The sequence below is a fragment of the Pelmatolapia mariae genome, linkage group LG16_19 (assembly GCF_036321145.2).
Source record: "Pelmatolapia mariae isolate MD_Pm_ZW linkage group LG16_19, Pm_UMD_F_2, whole genome shotgun sequence".
NCBI classification, from domain to species: Eukaryota; Metazoa; Chordata; class Actinopteri; order Cichliformes; family Cichlidae; genus Pelmatolapia; species Pelmatolapia mariae.
In genome coordinates, this window is record NC_086241.1 from 69483502 (window position 1) to 69506472 (window position 22971).

The 22971-nt window shown below is 46.8% G+C and overlaps 1 protein-coding gene across 1 annotated transcript; it reads left to right on the plus strand.

Annotated features, from left to right (window-relative positions):
* The first annotated feature begins 3514 nt into the window (after window positions 1–3514).
* Window positions 3515–14177, plus strand: dglucy (D-glutamate cyclase). Its single transcript, XM_063496828.1, has 15 exons — window positions 3515–3676; window positions 4783–4868; window positions 6020–6173; window positions 6760–6846; window positions 7134–7287; window positions 7747–7897; window positions 8265–8387; window positions 8462–8683; window positions 10791–10908; window positions 11101–11243; window positions 11353–11452; window positions 11931–12079; window positions 12187–12306; window positions 12731–12891; window positions 13073–14177. Exons 2-15 carry the CDS (start codon window positions 4793–4795, stop codon window positions 13229–13231), a joined length of 1917 nt encoding a protein of 638 aa, XP_063352898.1. The 5' UTR covers window positions 3515–3676; window positions 4783–4792; the 3' UTR covers window positions 13232–14177.
* Window positions 14178–22971: the final 8794 nt, after the last annotated feature.

A 22971-nucleotide genomic window follows, 5' to 3' on the forward strand; every position in this document is an offset into this window, starting at 1 on the left:
GAAGACCCTCCCTCTGTCCCGCTCAGAGGTCGAAGTTCAACTCTGCCTGGTCGTTACTCGAATTCATCCTTCAGAATTAAAGTCTAGTCTGTGATCAGCACTGCCCCCCCTCCCGAGAATTCAGTCAATCATTCACAGTGATGATGAGACGCAGCAGGTAAAACCACACAGAGGTCAGAGTGGTGACATCAGCACGCTGTTTATTTTTTCTTTTATTCATCTTAATTCTAATATATGTACAAGCTCTGTGACCCCACCCCCCCAGTGGTGATAAAACCCAGGTGTGACTTCACCTGTTCAGATGTGCTGATCCAGGAGCACGACACACCTCACAGACACAGGTGTCCCATTCAAAACACCACACTCACTGACTGCCCCTGTTTAACTGTAAATAAAAGATGGACATGGCCGCCATGACTGGTGTTTCCGGCTGTAAACATGTTTAACACGGGACTGTATGGGGACTGACTCACTGCTGCCTCTGCTGGACATTAGAGGAACTGCAGGTTTTACTGTCTCAGCACTGGACGATTATTATTATTATTATTGTTTGAATTTATTGTCAGACCTGAGCTGGGCTCCTGCTTTAATGTGCCATCACCTGCTGTGATCTTTGCGTGTGAGCTGAGCTCTCTGGAAGCTGAAGGTTGCACAACGCTGGACTCACCCATACCCTCGGCAGGTCAGAAGGGGTATCTGAGGTGAATGAGGGACAGTTTAAAGTACGTATGGATTAAAAAGATAAGACGTAGCAGAGTATAGCTGGTCACACCATGTCAGCTCATCAAACAGCTCCCGCCTGACCGTCACAGTTACCTGACAAAATCCAGGTTAAAGATCGATTTATGCAAAATTTCAGTTCCCTGCTGTGTGTGTTCTGCAGCTCTATATACATACTGACAGAATTAACAGAGGAATGTGCTCTTATAAAATGTACAAATATACAAGCCAGTTTGCAAAAAGAAATAAGAAGGATATACAAACCAAGCCAACTAAACAAAAGAAAGGAGGACATGCAGAGGGCCGGAGTGACAGAGGAGGATGCTGGGATAGGAGGAGATGGAGGACCTCTAATGGCAGCAGAAGAAGACGACTGCAGAGCAGCAGGAAATCTAAACTGTACGCTCTGTTTGTGCTACTATGATGTTGGTAAACCTGCATTTAAATCAAATACAGTATTTATCCATGTTTCTGTGTGAGCGGCTGCAGAGCCATGAACGACCCCAGACAGCTCCACCCGCCTACGGACACGTCACCACCTAACAGCAGGTCTGCAGACCCACAGCGGGTCACCAAACACACCATTTTTAATCATTTTCACATTTTAGCAGCTGCTTTCACACAGAGCGCTGGAGAGTGGGAACACTGGATCTTCATTATAAAGACCGACCTGTCAACAGCTGATATATCAATGTCTTCAACGTGCTGTTCAGTTCATAAAATTACTAAATTTGTCTGAAGCTGTGATTAACTGCATGTTTTGGTATGAAGAGTAGGCTGATACTGATATATTAAATATTCCTTTATTGGGTGAGACAATCAGGCCAGATCATAAATACATATCAGAGCCTTAAACAGACTGACAGGCTGGGTCAAACTGGGCAGAGATGATCCAAACACAGAACACTATGGATCAACTTTCCTCAGAATATATAAAGGATAGAAACATTATGATGCAACGAATACAGCACTAATCCAATACTGTGGAAAAAACATGGACATTTATTTTCAGGTACATTGGGTGCCGGCTCTTCCTCCTCCTCTTCCTCACACACTGCTGAGTTTGTCCTGGTGGATCATCAGGGGTGCAAAGCCTCACAGATGATGTGCAGCAGTGGGTCCCTCAGTCTGTCCTCACTCTGGACATTTGCAGTTGTCACACATGGAAATCAAATGTGTGATAAGCTGCAGGAGTCAAACACAAGTGTAACTTATAAATACATGTTCATACTTTTATTCCACAATCAGAGAGAAAGAAACAGAGAGAGAGTGCAGGACAGACAGACAGGTGACAGTCTCAGGTGTATACACTGCTACAAAACAGCACAAGAGAAGGAGGATTTAGTGTTTGTGTTATTACGAGTGCTAAACAAGAAGAGTTCCCAGATGGTACAGTGGACACATGTGTGACTCCTGTGATTAAAGCATCTTTCTTTCAGCTTAACGAGTGAACCGTCAGCTCGTTCAAACACACATTAAAGTCCGTTTGGCTCGACACCACCGAACAGAGGCAGCAATATAACATAGCTAACATTAACAGTGCAGTGAATCCTGCTAGTGACTGAAAACCGGGCAGCCTCCACAGCCTGTCTACATTAGTGATGGGATTTCCGGCTCTTTTTAGAGAACCGGCTCTTTCGGCTCGGCTCACTAAAAAGAGCCGGCTCTTTCGGCTCCCAACTGGCTCTTCAGGTTGTTTTGTTGCTTTAATTAATTTATTATTAACAACAATATAAAATTATGCACAAAAGGAATTAATAATGTAAAAAAAACAAACGTGGTTTTATTTATATATGTTTATATATAAATATATACGGTGGCCCCTAGAGACAAAGCATGTACAAACTCCAAAGCACGTACAAACTCCAAAACACATTTCTAGCGTTAACTGAACTTCCAAAACAGAGCTACGTAGATCACTTAAATTACACAATTGAAAGCATATGTGTATTGTTTGTGTATTTATACACAAGCACTCATATATATTTAAATAATTTAAAAAAATGTTCATTTACCTGTTACTACCACACACCAAATCCGGTCGTTGGTACTTCCTGGCTTGTGTAGCCACTAGGTAACAAAAGCTCAACACAGCGCCTAGCATCCTGGAGCACTTCTGTTGTGTTTTGTACGTGCTTTGGGGTTTGTACGTGCTTTGGGGTTTGTACGTGCTTTGTCTCTAGGGGCCACCGTAAATATACTTCTATTTATTCACTCCACATTAAATGTAATAAATATATCATATAATATAAAAACCAACTTTTTACATTTCAACTTTTAACTAATTACATTTTCAGCTTTTTTCTTTTAAACAAATTTAAAGTGAAACAACACAGAAAAAAACCCCATGGCTCCCAATAAGGAGCCGGCTCGCGTCGTTCACTTCAAAGAGTCGGCTCTAAGAGCCGTTTCGTTCGCGACCGACACATCACTAGTCTACATGTCAGCTTGTTCGGTTTGTGGAAATGTTACTGACTTTAATTAAACATAAAATCATTATCATCTCTGTAAGATTAAAGCCGACGATTGAACGGCGTATATTTCAAAGTAAAAGCTTTTAAACCAAGTAGAACATGAACCTAACATCACTAATGTCACGTGACAGTCATGCTTTCATGTTCTTTGTTATTAGAACATTTGTATCGCTGCGTAAATAAGACATAAAACTCAGTACTTACGTTTAAAACTTTCCTCTTCGGCCGCCCGCCATTTTTTCGAAAACTTCTCCACCGCCACGCTATGAATGCTGGGATACGGTGACCCGCTCGACACGTCCTTCAAATCCGGGAAACTGAGGACGCACTGGAATAACCTTCGTCGCCTCGCTGCGATGTAATGGGCCCTCGAAGGCTGCAGCCCCTGGACTTAGCTGTTAGCGGTTGTTAGCTGCTAGCAGCTGTTAGCCTGTGGAGCTGTCATCACCGAGCCCGACACTCCGCGGATAACCCGTCACACCGTGAGTTTAATCACACTGTCGGAGGAACTTTAGGACCGTTAGCTTAACGGCTCTGGTCCATCCGAGCGGAGATTTTCATATTAAAATAGAGATTTCTATTTTTAATGTAGTGTACTGTGGGAGAAACTTCCAGCTAACTTCTTCAGTCTCAGCTGACTGCAGATTTCCAACCTTATAAACAGATCAAAGATCATTGATCACTGTCATAGCCGATCAATGATCAATCACAGTTTGCATATCATTGATCATAAACTGACCTCACAGCCCATTGTGAGTCAGGGGTGCTAGTGTCAGTCAGTGAGCAGAAGTTCTGTTTATAAAGTCGAAACCTGATGATGACGAAACGCTTCTCCCACTGAAAGCGTCCAGCCTTCCTGGACCCTGACCCCTTCCTGGACCCTGACCCCTTCCTGGACCCTGACCCCTTTCTGGGGTATTAATAAAACGTTTCTCAGCTGTAAAATTATTTTTCAGTGTTAATTGAAGATTTTAACATGTGAGTATTGACTTTTCAGGTTTTGTTTTTCCTTGTAAGATAATTCTTCATAATTAAACAAGAGGAATAGTGATGTGATGTCTTGTATTCATCATGAAGGTATAATTTGATATATAATAGTTTTGATTTTCCAAACACATTATGTTTTTGTGCAAAGTATTGGATCAGTGTAGCCTGAACTTTACTGTCAGGTGGTCTCTGAGCCACTTCCTGTTTGCAGTGGTGATGGACAGATGATGTCAGGCAGGAGCATCCGCAAGGAGGTGAGTGCAGGCAGGGAGGAGACGAGAAGGAGAGCAGTATGAGTGACAAAGGAGGTTTAAAGGTGGCAGTGAGACCTGCTGTGATGGTTGGAGATGAGTGGGAGCGAGCAGAGCGGGTTACCCTGATGAATCCTCACCTGGCAGGTGTTGGATCCCTGCTCTCAGCTTCATTTACACCAATGTTCTGCTGTCCTGACAGTTTACGAAGTTTCACATAAATAAGCGTCTGAATCTAAGTACACAAAGTGTTGCCGCAGATTATATTTCATTGGCTGTTCACCAGTGAATTAACCAATCAGACAGCTCGCCTATTCCTCAGTTTACTCATTATGTTTTTTAACATTTAGGTGAAGAAGCATGCTGTCTGCAGTGAGAGCTGCTCGATGCGCCGTCAGATACCTCAGGGGTATCGGTACCTCTGCTATGGACACAGGTGACACACACACACATACACACACACAAAAGAAAACACTGATGGAGGAGAGCAGTGAGGGAAGGAGAAAGAGTGAGTGGGGTTTAAAGTCTGGAGCGTTTCAAAGATTAACTTCATCGACTGCTGCCCGCTCAAACATTAACTGTAGTGAAGCAGATAAGAGCAGCTCATTGTTCTCTCGGGTCTTTCACCTCCTGCTCCGTGACAGTGACAGGTAAACAGGAAGCAGCTCACTGACATGTTTGCGTGTGAGATGATGAAGTCGGAACATTTAAATAATCTGAGTCCTGCTAATCTGAGGCTGTTAATCCGGCAGAAAGACCCCAGAATAAAGACCACAACAGGATTAGCCAACGGTAAGAGATCATCTGAACTGGACAGGCTTAGGACAGGCTTAGGACAGGCTTAGAGGTGAAATTTCTGCTGATTTGTTGGTTTAGTAAAGGAGCTGCTTTAGCGAGTTAGCGTCCAGTAAGAACGTTAGCTTGTTCTACCAGTAAACATGTATACTCTCCAGTCATCCTCAGTTAGTATCCATGAGTGTTGTGGACGTGTCTCCCGGAGTGTCTGGGGGGGTGTATGGGGTATCAGGTCAGGTGGATGTTGGACTCAGCCAGGCGGTGGAGGGTTTGGGGTCCTCGGGATCTTTGCCTTTTGCAGACGATGTGGTCCTTCTGGCTTCACTGACCGGCAGCCTCCAGCTTCCTCTGGGCTGCTTTTCAGCCGAGGGTGAAGCAGCAGGAATGAGAAACGGCTGCTCCGAGTCTGAAAAAGCGTGGAGTGCTCGCTCCGGGTTGGCGAGGAGTTTCTGCCTCCAGCGGAGACGACCAGGTGTCTTCAGGGTCATGTTGACAAGTTTGAGCAGATTGATGGACAGGTTGGTGTGGAGGATGGAGGCTGGAGCTGGTACGGTGCAGATGGAGCTGAGAGCGAGGGTGGAGGTGTCAACGTACTGGTTCCCGCCCTCAGCGGTGACCACGAGCTCTGGACGTGCCTGAAACGATGATGTCATCCTGCAGAGCTGCCCGGAGGGTCAGGGCTTCTTGGTTTCTCTCTGTTGTAACATCTGTGTGCGTGTGTGTGTGCGTGTGTGTGTGCGCGTGTGTGTGCGCGTGTGTGTGCGCGTGTGTGTGCGTGTGTGTGCGTTTCAGGATACCAGCAGGCTAATGTGGTCGTCCTGCCAAACCACCTCGCCGATGACTTCCATGCCTTCTGTCGCAGTAACCCCGCCCCCCTGCCGCTCCTTTATCGCAGCCAGTCAGGAGAGACTTCCTGTCCGCCTCTGGCTCAGCACGCTGACATCAGGTAGGACTTCCTGTCCTCTCAGACGTCCTGCAGCAGGTTTACGTTTGGTTCTGTGAGCCGATGATTTGAAATCCTGAGTCCATTCACATCGTTCTCCATGCAGCACAAAGCTCCTGCTGACTCTCAGCAACCTTTGGAGCGCTCACCTGTGAGGCGAGAGCAGAGTCTATTCAGATAACAAGCACATCACATTATAAAATCTGCTCATTTTGAATTTGATTCAGAAAAGCTGGAACAAAGAAGAAGGTGTTTGATCCTGAAACTACGTGATGTGATGAAATGATTGAACTTCTGTTCTGCAAACTGAGAGGAGCAAGCACGAAGAGACAGACGCCACACAGACGGTTTGGTGGATGTTTGTTTCGGACACCCCTCAGCCTGAGAGGACGGGGTTTGTTGTCACGCCGCCTGTGGCCGGGCCGGCAGGTGGTGTGACACCACGGGTGCATCGACTAGAAGCCCGAGGGCTCACAGTGTTCTTATTTTTCTGCCCTATACCCGTCTGACTCCAACGAAGGGTGGAGCTTTCCGACTGTGTCTGTTTTATTTTTCCTGATCGAGTGTTTCCTGGTTGTGTTTCCTGTAGGACGGACATCTCGCAGTACTGTGTGTATGAGGATGGTCGGCTGGTGAAAACCGTCTCCAGCCTGCAGACGTACAGTGACGCACACAGGTAATGTTAAACATGAGTCGGGGTAATCATTGAGCCTCAGCCGTGACTGCGTCCTGATAATAACTTACTGTTGAAATGGGCTCTGGTTAAAGCATACCGACGTCTCCGGCAGGATCTCTCCTGAAATCTAACGTGCTTTTAGCTTGTGTCCCAGGAATTACTCTACACCAGCTCCTCCGTGCTGCTTTCACTGAAAACTCGACATTAAAGCACAAACACAAGCTGCTGCCTCACCTGTTGGTTCCTGTAGCGTAACAGTCAGTGATCAGCCTCCCTCTGCCTCGCAGGTCTCCACCCGGGCAGCAGGCGGAGCGTCCCGGGTCGTGGTCAGACATGGTGTGTTTCTATCTGGGCTGCAGCTTTGGCTTCGAGGGCCGACTGAAAGAAGCCGGAGTCCCCGTCAGGAACGTGGAGCAGGGCAAGAACGTCAGCATGTACAGGGTACGCTGGGTCGCTGGGCCGCTGACAGTGTGCTGTGCAGCTCAGGCTGAAGCACTGTGGGTGCAGTGAAAGGATCAGTCAGTCGAGCAGATGTTTTAGTTGGATCATCATCAGTGATTTTATGGCCAGTCGTGTTTTCTCAGTATTCATTTATTCTCTCAGGTCCAGTCGACTTCCTGAATTATTTCACGTTCACTGTGACACACTCGTGATGTGTCCGAGGGGTAGAAGTGAAGTGGGAGTAGTCACGCCCATCAGCAGGGTGTGTTTGGCAGCGTTTGTGTCATTCTGTCGCTAAACACGAGCTTGGAAATTCTCAATGAATTCTGATGAAACTCTGCAGGAGCGTAGAGCGGGCTCATGTGACAGTGCATCCAGAGAGGCATCCAGCTTCTCCACCAGCTCATCAGTGTGTGTGTGTGTGTGTGTGTGTGTGTGTGTGTGTGTGTGTGTGCGCAGACTGCAGTTCCCTGTGTTCCTGCAGGAGCGTTCAGCTGCCCTCTGGTGGTCACGATGCGTCCCGTCCCAGCCGCTCTGTTGGATGCAGCAGTGAGGGTCACTCATCTCAACCCACTGGCACATGGAGCTCCTGTACACATAGGAGATCCAGGTACACACACACACACACACACACACACACACACTCACCTGCAGCTCCTCTAACAGCCAGCAGAGGCAGCAGTGAGTCAGTCCTCATGTTAAAACCTTACAGCAGAAAAAACATGTTTACAGGATGATACACAAACTGTTTGGCCTCTGAGGTCTCTTCAGAACAACAGTTTAGGCTGCATTATTAGGGGCGTGGCCTCTGTGACTGACAGGTGGATGGTGACACAGGTGGCTGTAGCTGCTAGCTGTCTGCTAGCTTCACCTCAGCTAATCTGAACAAAACTCCGATGATGAGGCTTCAAAATGTGGTGTCGAGATGACTATGGCCATCTTTTATATACAGTGTGTGTGTGTGTGTGTGTGTGTAGCTCTCCTCGGCATCCAGGACCTGTCCAGGCCGGATTATGGTGATGCGGTGGAGCTGCAGCCTGGTGATGTCACAGTCTTTTGGGCGTGTGGAGTGACTGCGATCGAGGCGATCCTCAGCAACAGTGAGCACTCTGATTGGCTGATACTGTGCTTACATCACAGCCTGCAGAGGACCTGAACAGTTTGTCTCTTTCAGAGCCTCCGCTGGCCTTCAGCCACTCGCCCGGCTGCATGTTCCTCACCGACATTCCTGACTCACCTACCTCCACCATAACTCCGCCCACTGAGGCCAAACCCCATCCTGAGCTGACCCCCCTGTGCTTCCAGGTGTCCCAGAATCCCTTGCTGTACAGCCTGGTCTCTCAGGGGACGGCGGCGAAGATCAGACAGCTGGAGGTGATGATCGGAGAAGATCCAGGTAGAAGGCCCAGGATGTTTTTTTAGGAGCGAATAACTGAGCTGATTAGATCTGATGTAGCAGGTAGAGCCTGATGAAGCTCCTCAGGTGCTTCAGGTGAGTCCATGACTAAAGTTTATTCTGCAGGAAAAACAAACAGACCATAAAAAAACAGCTGTGGATTCTTTAAAGTCCTCACTGTCTTCATTGTGCCAGTTACACCTGTGCATGGCGTCCACGGCCGCGCGCACAGACATACAGTGGGGCAAAAAAGTATTTAGTCAGCCACCGATTGTGCAAGTGCCCCCACCTAAAATGATGACAGAGGCCAGTAATTTGCACCAGAGGTACACGTCAACTGTGAGAGACAGAATGTGGAAAAAGAAAATCCATGAATACACATGGTAGGATTTGTAAAGAATTTATTCGTAAATCAGGGTGGCAAATAAGTATTTGGTCAATAACAAAAATACAACTCAATACTTTGTAACATAACCTTTGTTGGCAATAACAGAGGTCAAACGTCTACTATAGGTCTTTACCAGGTTTGCACACACAGTAGCTGGTATTTTGGCCCATTCCTCCATGCAGATCTTCTCCAGAGCAGTGATGTTTCGGGGCTGTCGCCGAGCAACACGGACTTTCAACTCCCGCCACAGATTTTCTATGGGGTTGAGGTCTGGAGACTGGCTAGGCCACTCCAGGACTTTCAAATGCTTCTTACGGAGCCACTCCTTTGTTGCCCGGGCAGTGTGTTTTGGATCATTGTCATGTTGGAAGACCCAGCCGCGTTTCATCTTCAAAGTTCTCACTGATGGAAGGAGGTTGTGGCTCAAAATCTCACGATACATGGCCCCATTCATTCTGTCCTTAACACGGATCAGTCGTCCTGTCCCCTTGGCAGAAAAACAGCCCCATAGCATGATGTTTCCACCCCCATGCTTCACAGTAGGTATGGTGTTCTTGGGATGCAACTCAGTATTCTTCGTCCTCCAAACACGACGAGTTGAGTTTATACCAAAAAGTTCTACTTTGGTTTCATCTGACCACATGACATTCTCCCAATCCTCTGCTGTATCATCCATGTGCTCTCTGGCAAACTTCAGACGGGCCTGGACATGCACTGGCTTCAGCAGCGGAACACGTCTGGCACTGCGGGATCTGATTCCCTGCCGTTTTAGTGTGTTGCTGATGGTGACCTTTGTTACTTTGGTCCCAGCTCTCTGCAGGTCATTCACCAGGTCCCCCCGTGTGGTTCTGGGATCTTTGCTCACCGTTCTCATGATCATTTTGACCCCACGGGATGAGATCTTGCGTGGAGCCCCAGATCGTGGGAGATTATCAGTGGTCTTGTAAGTCTTCCATTTTCTGATGATTGCTCCCACAGTTGATTTTTTCACACCAAGCTGCTTGCCTATTGTAGATTCACTCTTCCCAGCCTGGTGCAGGTCTACAATACTTTTCCTGGTGTCCTTCGAGAGCTCTTTGGTCTTGGCCATGGCGAAGTTTGGAGTCTGACTGTTTGAGGCTGTGGACAGGTGTCTTTTATACAGATGATGAGTTCGAACAGGTGCCATTCATACAGGTAACGAGTGGGGGACAGAAAAGCGTTTTACAGAAGACGTTACAGGTCTGTGGGAGCCAGAGATTTTCCATGTTTGAGGTGACCAAATACTTATTTGCCACCCTGATTTACGGATAAATTCTTTACAAATCCTACCATGTGTATTCATGGATTTTTTTTTTCACATTCTGTCTCTCACAGTTGACGTGTACCTCTGGTGCAAATTACTGGCCTCTGTCATCATTTTAGGTGGGGGCACTTGCACAATCGGTGGCTGACTAAATACTTTTTTGCCCCACTGTATGAAGCTCCTTTGCTGTCATACGGGTGGTGCTGCTTTTTATTATTGTGCATCACAGAGGCTACTAAACCCTGCAGCGTGTTTGATGAAGGGACAGTTTTTGGGGTTTTTCTGCCAGTTTACCTGCAGACTGAACTTTAGCTGTCCTTTCACCTGCAGCCAGAGGTCCTCAGGACTTTCATGTGGTCGTCCTCCTACCTGCCCGTCTGAGCAGCGCCTGTCGGGTCTTCTTTGTTTGAACGTTTGTGTCTGTGCGTCTGCAGGTGAGCGAGGGATCAGAGCTTTATTCGTTCAGGATGAACTCCTGCGCTCCTGTCTGGCTCTATCCCATTCCTCCTCTGTTGCCATAACAACAGGCTTCCCAACACACTACATGCACAGGTACACACACACACACACAGCGCTGCTTCCTGGTTCTGTGTGACCAGGAAGTTCAACATCGGATTATATCAGACTGTAAACAAATGATGGCGGCGGCGTCAGAAGCTGCCTCCATCATTTGTTTACAGTCTGTGATGGGGGAGAGGTCACGAGTAACACAGGTGATTCTCAGCGTTTGCGTCTCCTCTTCAGCCCTCCCGATGAAACCGACGGCCCACCGGGAGCAATTGCCATGGCAACCATGCTGCTGTCTCTGGGGAAACAGGTGACCATGGTGACGGATCGCCGGGCGCTGGAGATGAACCGCACCATCATCGATGAAGCAGTGAGGACAGGTGAGAGTTTTAATTCTGCTCTGGGATGAATTTAATTTAGAAATGTTCAGAATCAGAAAATAAAATTTTCAAAATAAAGTGCAAGAAACTGCTGTGATGTCACCCTCAGGAGTCCTGAAGGCTGCTATCCCATTGGTCACATTTGAAGACGGCGGTCCAGACGCTGCGCGGCACTTCCTGTGTCACCATGGAGACCCTAACAAGCCCAGGTGAGCTGGCGTGTGAGGCACCTTCATGCACAGATGGGAAAAAGTCCAGTTTACTAGTCGCAGTCAGAGATCAGCAGCTCTCCGTCACAGACCTGCTCCACCCTCTGCAGCGAGTCCAAACACACGTGAGGACTGTCATGTGACGAGTCACCTGACTTCAAACCCCGTGAGCCCTTAAAATAACGACATGCAGTGTGTGCAGACGGAGTGCTGCTGTGACTAAAGGACACGTGTAACATTACGATGATGTCATCATAATGCAGAAAACCTCAAAAACAAATAAAAAGCATCTCTGAGTGTTTGGAGTCGACTGAACAGAGAAAGAAGAATCTGCAGGTTTGTGAATCATCAGATCACACGTGAGACCAAACAACAGGAAACGAGCACAGACTGTGTTCTTTAACTGTCTCATGCATGTTATTCACACCTGCACAGGTACGGCTGCAGGTTCTAATGTGACACTGATGCTCGTTACCAGATTCGACCACCTGGTGGCGATAGAGCGCAGCGGACGCGCCGCAGATGGGAACTACTACAACATGAGAGCAGTGAACATCAAACACCTGGTGGATCCTGTGGACGACCTGTTCATCGCTGCCAAGCACATACCTGGAATCGGCACCACAGGCGGGAACCCTCCCACCATCTGATCATTACACTCTGTGATAAATCCAGCAGCCAATCACGACTCAGCCTTACAGGAGACTGAATGATGTGTGTGTCTGTGTGTGCAGGAATCGGTGATGGTGGGAACGAGCTGGGGATGGGGAAGGTGAAGGAGAAGGTGCAGAGCCTGATGCCCAAAGGCGGTCTGATCGCCTGTGAGGTTCCTGCAGACCACGCCGTCACCGCAGGTACGGCCTCTGCGAACACAGCAGCTGTCGCAGCATCATGCTGCTCACTGTTGCAGCACTGATGGATGCTGTAAATGAGCAGGTAGAAGCAGAACATCAGTCAGCTCGCTGTGACCTCGTCTGCCATCTTAACCTGGTGTGACTTCCTGCACCAACACTGAGCTGCTGTGACTGTTTCAGCTTTTCTTCCTCTTTGAAGAACAGCTATGAAAGCTGCATCAGCAAAAGAAGGTAGAAGGTTTGGACAGTTGGTCACAGCACTGCTGTCCAAACACTGACAGACACAGCAGCTTCAGTAACAGCAGAGGAGGGCGGAGCCAGCAGCAGGCGTATGCAGGCTGAGCTATCAGCTGGTGTGAGCTGCAGGTCAGTTTGAATTAACCCTGTGCTCCATCTTCTCTGACCTCCTCCCGTGCTCCTGCAGGCGTGTCTAACTGGGGAGGCTACGCTGTGGCCTGCGGGCTCTACCTGCTCCACACCTGCCCGGCACACCTGCGCTACCTGAGGAAGGGGCTGGGACTGGAACCTGTGACCTCCACGGAGCAGCTGCAGGACTGGACCACTAACCTGCCGTCTGTGGAAAAGGTAACACGCAAATGCTTAAAAACTCATTAAAAAGCACCAAATGTGCCCCACAGCCTCATCTGGAGCCTCTGTGCCGGTAAATGTTCACAGCGTGAAGCTAACGTGAAGCTAACGTGACTTGATTAAATAAACTGTAGTTAATGCTGGCGGCTGATCTCATCTCCCTCTCTCCCTAACCCAGGAGGAGTCCTTCCTCTCCACTCTGGTCCGGTTTGGGATCCGAAGCGGGAAAACTGGTCACCTGGCCATGGAGGTGGATGGCCTGACCTTTCACCCCACCCACTCTGACATGATCACCAGACTGCTGGAAGTGACACGAGGAGGGCGCGGCGCGTTTTAATCAGAACTGAGAGGAAAGAGGAGAAGAGTGTGAGGGTGCCTTAGCTGCTGCCTGGTAACCGCTCAGCCTGCCTTTAAATGCTCGCAAAGCAGAGTGACCACCCCCCCCCACCCCCGGTGTCCGGCTCTGTGCTGTAATGAACCAATCACAGCTTAATTCTTCCGTTGGGGTAAAAATAGTCTGTGAGATGCATGGCTGCTTGTACCGTGTGAGCGGATGTACAGATTTTATTGCAGCACTCGTCATCGTTGATGAGGATGATGAGGGAACATGTTTGGGTCGAGGCTGTGAAAGGCTCCGCCCATGCACCACAAATCAGGTTGTTCTGGAAGCGCCTCAGGCCACGTTAACTGTTTGTGCTGCTGCAGATGGAAGGACGTCCACCTCGAGGTGCAGAGCTGAGGGAAGCAGCTGAAATGTGTCTCACCTGTCAGTCAAAGAGGCCACGCCCCCATTAATGCAAATTTTAAACCTTAATAATGATAATAATAATGAGTTAATACGAGTTAATCTGGTGTTACGAGGGACAAAATTATCTCTAGAGACCAAACAGTTTGTGCATCAGGCTGCGAGCAGGTTTCATTTTACCTGGGAGTCTATGGGACCGACTCACTGCTGCCTCTGCAGGACGCTGGAGGAACTGCATTGTTAAATCGTCCTCTCTGTGTTTGTTTATCAGTAAATGAGCGGAAGATGATTTATATGTTTTGTAGAAATGAGATGTGAATAAAAGAAATCAATGATCTGCGTTAAACAGCTTTCTTTTCCTATCCAAGATGGCGCCGCGGATGGCAGCCTTGGTACTGCGCTCTCTCGCACTTTTCTTGTTTCTGTTTATTTTCTGCGCTTTTGGTCACTCAGACCACATCACTTTCTCCAGAGATGAACTGCTAAACATCAGGCAGTCGTCTCACTATAGTTCTTATCCATAAACAGCTTTCTTTTACCTTTTTTGATTCTTTCTTGGATGATTTGCAGATTTTTCCTCCGCAGGTTGGAGTTTGTCCAAACTTACAGGAGCTCCATCAGCCTTAAAAACACTGAGTCAGTCTTTTCTGGCTGTTATTAACACGCTAAACTGGAAACAGAGCGACGCTGAGACCATGTTTCTTATTCTCTGATACTCGATGAAGAGATTTATTTTGAATTGAAAGTAAGAAAAGCTTTTTTGTTTGATGTTCTACTTATCCAACGGAGGGACACGTATGACGCTCCAGAGAGCAGACATGCTGACATCTACATACCTGCTGTTTGTGAGGGGCAGCCAATGAGAAGGTTTTCTCAAAGGGGGTGGAGACGGGCGGAGCAGCCTGTTGTCTGTGTCAGCGCTGTAATGATCCAAACACCATCACACCTCCATCCTACAGCTTCTTTTACACAGACATGCCACTAATTAGACTGAACCGTGCTGCGGGTACACTCAGGACTAAACGTGACAGAATAACACAGACCTTTATAAAACAGTTACTGCCTGTTTACCTCAGTGCACTGTAAGCAAAGCACTAAATAAATGTGCATGAAAAAAGTTTATTCAAAATAAAATCATTTGTTCTTTTTCGCTGTTTTTTTTTACTTTTACTACATATATCAGAATTTTAATGTGTCAGATTTGCTACATCTGTAGTTTTTTCCTTAAAAATGTATTTTTCTGTTTCTTTAGGTTTTTGAGGGAAACAATCACTCTGATGATGTAGACAGAAACTGTCTGTTTCTAATATGATGCACGAGGCGTTCAGGGGTTAAAACCTGGTGATTCTCCTCTGCTTTTATTGTGTTTTTATTTTCAGGCTGTGACTGTAGAAAGTACATTTCATGTGACGCGTCAGAGCAAAGCTCAGATATCGGCCTGGAGGGGGAATGGTGTCCTGATTGAATGTTGGATTCTGTAAATGTGCAGAAAGCTGCAGGCGAGGCGTGCTGACGTGATTGAGTTGGAGGGGAAATGGCATCGAGGAAGGTGGAGGAGGATGGAGCGCTGCGCTGCGTTATTACAGAAATCACCTTTAAACGCGCTCAGAGAAAAATGCGCTGCCCAGGTCACACAAGTCCAACACATCCTGCCATCAGAACGCCGGCAGCGCTACGTCCTTTGGGTCCACGTGTTATTAATACTCACGCGTCCACACCGCGGCCTGTTCGTGCTGCTGGCTCTGAAATGAAAACAACACGATGCTTCAGAAGGAAAAAACAGGTCATTTTATTCTGTCGCTAGGCAACATGATGACATCACTATATCTGATGTAGGTAAAAACCTTTCGGGGCCTGTGATGTACCTGTGTGGCAGCTGTGTGTCACCTGTTGGGTAAGAACAGTTGTAATCATCATCACTGCGGAGGCCTCTGCAGCCGGGACGAGCACACGGGGATCTGTCCGGGCCTGCGTGAGGACTCGGTCCTGGACGGTCTGGGTTTCGGTCTTTCGACCTGCTGCACGCCGGCTACAGGCGGAGGCGGCTCAGCTCCACCCTGAAACAGTCTGGAAAAGCTGATCTGAGGGTTTCAGTAAGAAGGATGCTCTGAGTCTGCAGCACAAAGAAGGCGACGCATCACCACAGAAACCGTGAAAATGAGCTTTAAAAGCCCGAGCGGCTGCTGTAGTTTAACATAACCAGTCACCCAGTTTATAACCTAGTGATATTATCATGTTTCAAACCCGAGGAAACGACTCCGCCCCTCCGGCCTCCAATCAGATTCCCCCTCTGTGGCGTTTCACGTGCAGGTGGATAAATGAGAGCTGCTGTGGTTCAGATCAGACACGCTCTGCTTCCTGTCTAAGATTTCTGATCTCAGTATTTTCATCCTTTTAGTCCTGACCCTGCACTTCACACTGATGTGCCCAAAACCAGCTGCTCCTCTCTGCTTCTGAGCGGCCTCTCAGCTGTGGCTGCAGTGACGGCTGAGCGGCCTCGTGGTTGTGTTTAGTGTTCGAGCAGCTGCATTTGTGCAGCCACGTGCTGAATGTACAACTGACCACAACACAGGAGGAGAGGCGGACCTCAAAGCCAGATAATGACGAGTGTGGTGAGGCGTTTTCAGTGGCTGGACCTGAGTCGATGCAGGCTGATGAGAAGGTAAAGAAGGAATCAGCAGAAATCAGACCTGTAAGCAGGCTGACTGACACATCTTAATGAGGTTAACAAGTGCTTTAATCAGCTTACAGCGATAAGCTACTCCTCACTGACAGTTTGGATCATTAATGCTCCACAGGGAGCGCAGGAGATGCAGACGCCTGTGAAAAGCAGGGATCCTCTTACTGTCCACGCACCGAGCAGACAAAACTTTCCATGAGAGGTCACGCCACACATCACAGAGCTGATTAGTCAGACTGCAGGCTGAAGAAAGGCTTCTTACCTGCAGTCTCTCTAATGTCCAGCAGGGGGCGACTCCTCTGACGTCTGATTAGATAGAAGTCTGAGAGAATTCCTGATGAGTTTATGGGCTCAGTCACTGCTCTCAGGTCTGACTGAATAAAACAGGAAGTTCACTTTGGACATGATGGTCCTGTTGGAGTCAGAAGGGGGGATTAGGGCGGGGCTAGCTTGTGATTGACAAGTCTGTCCTGTATGTGTTGAAGCAGCGATGTATCTGTACTCACCGCTCAGGTGTCAGTTTGTGTCGTCTTTATGGAAGAAGCTTTCCTGCACACTCCAATTAGTGCATGTAAATGAGTCCTCTTCTCACACTGGGGTTAATTACGGAGTTCCACAGGGTTCAGTGTTAGGACCAATTCTATAATAATAATAATAATAATAATAATAATAATAATAATAATAATACATGTTATTTATAGGCGCCGTTAAGACCCTCAAGGTCACCTTACAATAGCACAAGAACAATAGCAGCAATAAAATATAATAAACATGGCAAAATAAGATTTAGACATAAGGTAAAACAAAACACATGCATGAAAGCATCAAAGCTGAGCAAGATAAAAATGGACTGAGACAGAATCAGCTGTATGCAATCCTGAACAGATGGTTTTGAGACGTGATTTAAAAGTAGAGAGTTTGTGGTCCAGAGAAATGCATCCAAAGTCTCGGGCAGAACAACTAAAGGCTCTGAGTCTCAGGATAGTCAGGCGAGCAGGCGGAACAGACAGAAGGGAAGCTGAAGAAGAGCGGCATGTACGAGGGGGCGAGTACGTATGGAGGTGATCAGATAAATATGGAGGAGCGAGGCTATGAAGCGCTTTGAAAGTAAGAAGCAGGATCTGACACGGAGGTGAACTGGAAGCCAATGGAGCTGTTTAAGAACAGCTGTTATATGTTCAGTGGATGTAATTCTGGAAACAATACGAGCAGCTGTGTTGTGAACTAACTGTAATTTATGGAGAGATTCATGAGGGACTAGAAGGAGCAGATTTCTCCTGTATTGGCTTCCCTTCATTGGCTTCCTGTTAAATCCAGAATTCAAAATCCTGCTCCTCACATACAAGGTCTTAAATCATCAGGCCCCTGTGTATTGACAGCATACTGCAGGAAAAATAAATGGTATATGTCACAGCATGAATAACTCGCCTCGTAGTCAGCTGATGATTATTAAGACTGCAGAGGACATGAGCTTCATGTTTCACCAACCCAACAGATGACGTGGAAGGATCACGTCACGGTCACACAGTCACGTTCGTGGATAAGTGTGCCCTCGAGTACACCACAGAAGAAGAAGTCCTGTGCTCAGTCAGTATCACAGCTGGTAAATCCTGTAAAGAAGCTTCAGGGCCTCTCTTATTACCTCTGTAGCAGGAGCTGCTTTCACAGAGGCTCATATTCCCAACTTGAGTCTGCTCCATTAGGTGGCTAGAGAGGGTCACAGGTCACAGGCAGGAAGACACGCCCTCTGACCTGTGAGGGGTAGGCCTCGACAGACACCGCTCTTGTCTTTCAGTCCTTATACTCAGATAAGATTGGTTGATCTCAGCAGCTGCTCCGTGGACCTCAGAGTATCATTCACATGTTTGGACATTTACTAAGCATCACAGCAAAGCTCAAATAAAACGCTGTAAGCAGCTGATCAGTGTGATCGACAGCCGTCGGCAGGTTTAAACAAACCTGTAAACAAAGACGAGTTTGAGGCCGACTTCAGCTGGATCTGTCTGAACGAAGGAGGAGCTGCATCTCACAAAGAGTCCATCTGCAGCTTCATCACAGCAGAACACCACCCACCTTCACATGATGAAGCAGGCCAACACCGAGCTCTTCCTTTTTAGGGATGCCTCCCCTGCTCTTTGTGATAAATTCTTAAAGTATTTCTCTGACAAAATCTCAGCTCTAAGGGCTTCTCATTCATCTCATTTTTCATCAGTTCTAGATCCAGTTCCAGCCTCTGAATGCTTGACTGTCTTTCAACAGTTTCAGCCAGTGTCTTATTCTGCTTTAAAAGATATAATTGATCACCTCAAAATCTCTGGTTCCCCGCATGATATTCTTCCTTCTCGTTTCTTTAAGGAAGCTTTACATGTTATTGGTCCTTGTATCTTATCTCTGCTGAATGCATCGTTGTCATCAGGTTGTGTACCGTCTGTCTTTAAGCATGCTGTTGTGCAACCTATTATGAAAAAGAAAAATCTTGACGCTAATGATCTCACTAACTACAGGCCGATCTCCAAACTCCCTTTTATTTCCAAAATATTGGAAAAGGTCGTTCTAAAACAACTTCAGGAATTTTTAGCTGCAAATAGTATAAATGAAAAGTTTCAGTCTGGTTTTAAACCTCGCCACAGCACAGAGACAGCCTTACTTAGAGTTTTTAATGATCTTCTCTTAACTGTTGACTCTGGCTATTCCGCGGTTTTAGTTTTACTTGACTTGACTGCTGCTTTTGACACGGTTAATCACAACGTTCTTCTATCAAGATTGGAACATGTTGTTGGTCTCAAAGGTACCGTTTTATCTTGGTTTAAATCCTACCTCTCAGAGAGGTCCTTCTCTGTTGCTATGGGGCAACACTCTTCGGCTTCTGCCCCTATTTATTGTGGTGTGCCCCAAGGGTCCGTGCTCGGTCCTGCTCTTTTCTCTTTGTATATGTTGCCGTTGGGATTAATTTTTAGAAAATACAACATCTCCTTTCACTGTTATGCCGATGATATCCAGATTTATTCACCTCTGAAATCCGATGTGTCTGCTTCTTTGCAACCTCTGTTCAACTGTTTGCATGAAGTAAAAATTTGGTTATCACATAATTTTCTTACGTTAAACGAGAATAAGACCGAAATCATAATCTTTGGTAGTCACACCCCGCTAGACCAGTTGACTGATGCCCTAGGCCCCCTCGCTAGCCATCTCTTGCCCACTGTAAGAAACCTCGGAGTGTTCCTGGATGGCTCTTTTAAACTTGAGAAACAGGTCTCCACTGTGGTGAAAAACAGCTTTTACCAGTTGCGTCAGATTTCCAAAGCAAAGTCGTTCCTCCCTTTAAAGGAACTTAAAAAGCTTGTTCACGCATTTATCACATCCAGATTGGACTACTGTAACTCCCTTTACTCGGGCCTCCAACACTCTTCTCTTTACCGGCTTCAGTTAATTCAAAATGCAGCTGCGCGTTTTTTAACAGGTACAAGAATCCATGAACACATAACTCCAATATTAGCCAAATTACACTGGCTCCCTGTTAAATATCGCATAGATTTTAAAATTCTTTTGTTCACCTATCAAGTTCTGAATAATTTAGCGCCCACCTATCTCTCTGACCTACTCCACCTATATAATCCCAACAGAACACTTAGATCATCCAATCACTTGCTCCTTGCACAACCTAGGTCTTGAATGAAGTCGAGAGGAGACCGGGCCTTTGCGATCGTGGCACCTAGACTCTGGAATACCCTCCCTGTACATATTCGTATGGCCGAGTCTATCCAGTCTTTTAGATCTCGTCTTAAAACTTATCTGTTTACTTTGGCCTTTGATTCTAACTAGTTGGCTGATTTTTAGTTTATTGTCTTGTTACCTATTGTTTGTTGTCCTATTTTATTGTTTGTTTTAATTGTTTCGTGTTTTGACTGACTGTGAAGCACTATGGTCAACACTGTTGTTTTAATATGTGCTATATAAATAAACTTTGATTTGATTTGATTCCTCACCTTAGACAGTGAGAAAGAATCCACAGAGAGGCAGGAAGGAGCTGTTATCATCACCACAGTGGGTCAGTCCCCTCATATTGAAACGTTTCTAACTGAATGTTCACTTTAAGTCAGAGACACAAAACCAACATCCGGCAAAAAAAACTGTGCCGAGTCAGACCTGCTGTGGCAGTGAAGAGGCTGAAAGCAGCTTTTTCTTTGGATGATCCTCAGCATTAATTCATTCAATTTACTTATACAGCACCAAACTACAACAACAGTCGCCTAAGGCACTTTATATTGTCACATAAAGACCTACTGCCCCCTATGAGCAAGCACTGCAGTGACAGTGGGAAGGAAAAACTCCCTTTGAACAGGAAGAAACTCCAAACAGAACCAGGCTCAGGGAGGGGCGGGGCCATCTGCCGGGAGGGGCGGGGCCATCTGCCGAGACCGGCTGGGATATGAGGACAGGAACATGCTAATTAGCAGGTATGTGACCTTCTCTGTGTAATGGTCTCTGAGTTTTGTCGTTTTCAGTCCTTAGTTTATATTCTTCATGTGTGAGGTTGAGTCTGAGTTATTCTCTGTTAGTTCTTGATGTTTTGAAATCCTAGTTTCTCTGCAGAGTCGTAGCTTCACAGTTTGATGTTTTAGCTGAACTCTCCGTGTCTTTTAGTTTTACTTCCCATGTCTTGTTTTTCATGCTTCATTTCACCTGTCTGTGGTTACCCAGGTGTTTCCACTCGGGTCCTGTGTCACGTGTTCCCTGCTTGTTTTGGGATTTTATGGCTTTAGCTGGTTTTAAATTTCATGGACTTTGAATTCTTGGAGCGTCTCATCAGCCTAAGGTCTACTTTTTGTCTTCACCTCGCTACCTGTGAGTCTGCTTCCTGCTCGTGTTTCCTGCCTCAGAGCTCCGAGCTGATCACAGATTTCGGATGGGATTAGGATTAATGGAGTTTTCTGAGGTTTTCCAATAAAGTGTGATAAAGTGAATCACTTGGTTTTCATTCTGGCCTCCGTTTCTCCGTCATGCTTGGAGTGTCCTCACACTGCTCCCGGGTGAAGTTGGTTTCTGTTTATTGTGGAACAAAGTGAACCTTCACATCAGGATCTCTCCAACATTACAGTCTTACCAGGCGGCTCCTCGATCTCCGGCTGGCCACAAAGAGCTGCAGCGATGAAGAAGCAGAGACTGTGGAGCCTGACTCTGTGTGCATATTTCATTTATTTGGAAACACATATGAAATGCTTTTGATGGATCTTTATCACAGACACATGTAAACAAAGATGTGTCACTGACACACTCGTCTCGTTTCATCAGGCAGTGCAGCGTTGCAGGTACCTGACCGCAGACAGGTTTACGACTCAGACGGGGTTTCCTCTTCACTGTGTGTTTACTCTGCATGCAATCATCAGTTATGATGAATCTGTGACTCTCCTCCACCTCTGTCACTTTGTCCTGCACTGTATTTACTATCACACAAACACATCTCCAGCATCTTTAAGGGCATCTCATATCACTGCTATGCAGATGATGTCCTGTGGTACTGATGCCAAAAACATCTGGATGGCTGCTAATCATCTCTCACTTGTCAGAAATGTAGGTGTTACATTTACAACGACGTCCAAGCTGGAATGAGAAGTGCTTTTCGATGCCTGTGTTTCGTGCTGTGTCGTCTTCAGATGGCCTGTGAACGCTCCAAAATGCTGCTGCGAGGCTGCTGATGTCCTGTCACTGGCCTCGTCACCTGTTTCTCCGTCTGTGCACGCGCTCTCAGACTCGAGTCCTGCAGGTCACCGACGGCCTCTGACCCAGACCCGTTGGCGGTTCCTCGTTCTAGACTGAAAACTAAACAGTGCTGTCGAGGCTGCAGTTTCTAAACTATGGAAGGACCTTTGAATGCGTCTGTGGACTCGTTTGGCCTGAGCCGTGCTGTAAATATCAGTGCTGTGTTTTAGTGTTGTTGAGGTTTGTTACTTGCTCATCGCTGTTGAGCAACAAACTGTTCCAACTTCTGCAATCAGGTAGAAGGTTCCTCATCATCCAGGCAAGGACAGAGAGACTCAGGGGGAGCTGCTATCCCCCCCACCCACACACACACACACACACCCGCCCTCTCACATCATCCATAAGTGACTGAGACAGGACTCTCTCCCAGACACTGTAAACCCAGCGGCACAATGTACATTTCAAATTCCTTCAATGTTAAATATGTTCAGATTGTTTATTCTTATTTATTCACTTGATGTACAGAATTCACCTGCTTGCTACATAAATGCTACTACTGCACACTCACCTAATGTATATATCATATATAATGTTCTACCTCCTCCCCCCTTTTTGCAAACATAACTTTTACTGACATATCTATGTGTGTGTGTGTGTGTGTGTGGGGGGGGGGGGGGTTGGTTTCAGGAGGGTGATTGGCATCATGGTTAACTGATGTGAAAGGCAAAAGACTCAAGCTGAGAAAACGGGGGATTCTGTGGCTGTGATTGGTTATTCATTATGAGGTGAAACATTGATGTGTTCATATATTAAACAGTGTAACAAGTTAATGTTTAGTTTGTTTCCATATCTGCTCAGAGTGTCGCTGACGCCATCAGCATCAGAAAGGTCGGACTTTGAAACCGCTGCATCACTCACCACAGGCCTGAAACCACATGCATATGTACGCACG

Bases quoted from the DNA above. Each gene is read 5' to 3' on its own strand.
- dglucy (XM_063496828.1), top strand. From the start codon at position 4,793: ATGCTGTCTGCAGTGAGAGCTGCTCGATGCGCCGTCAGATACCTCAGG. The intron at 12,080-12,186 runs GCGGGAACCCTC...CTGTGTGTGCAG, and splicing joins ACCTGGAATCGGCACCACAG to GAATCGGTGATGGTGGGAAC. The intron at 12,892-13,072 runs GTAACACGCAAA...TCCCTAACCCAG, and splicing joins ACCTGCCGTCTGTGGAAAAG to GAGGAGTCCTTCCTCTCCAC.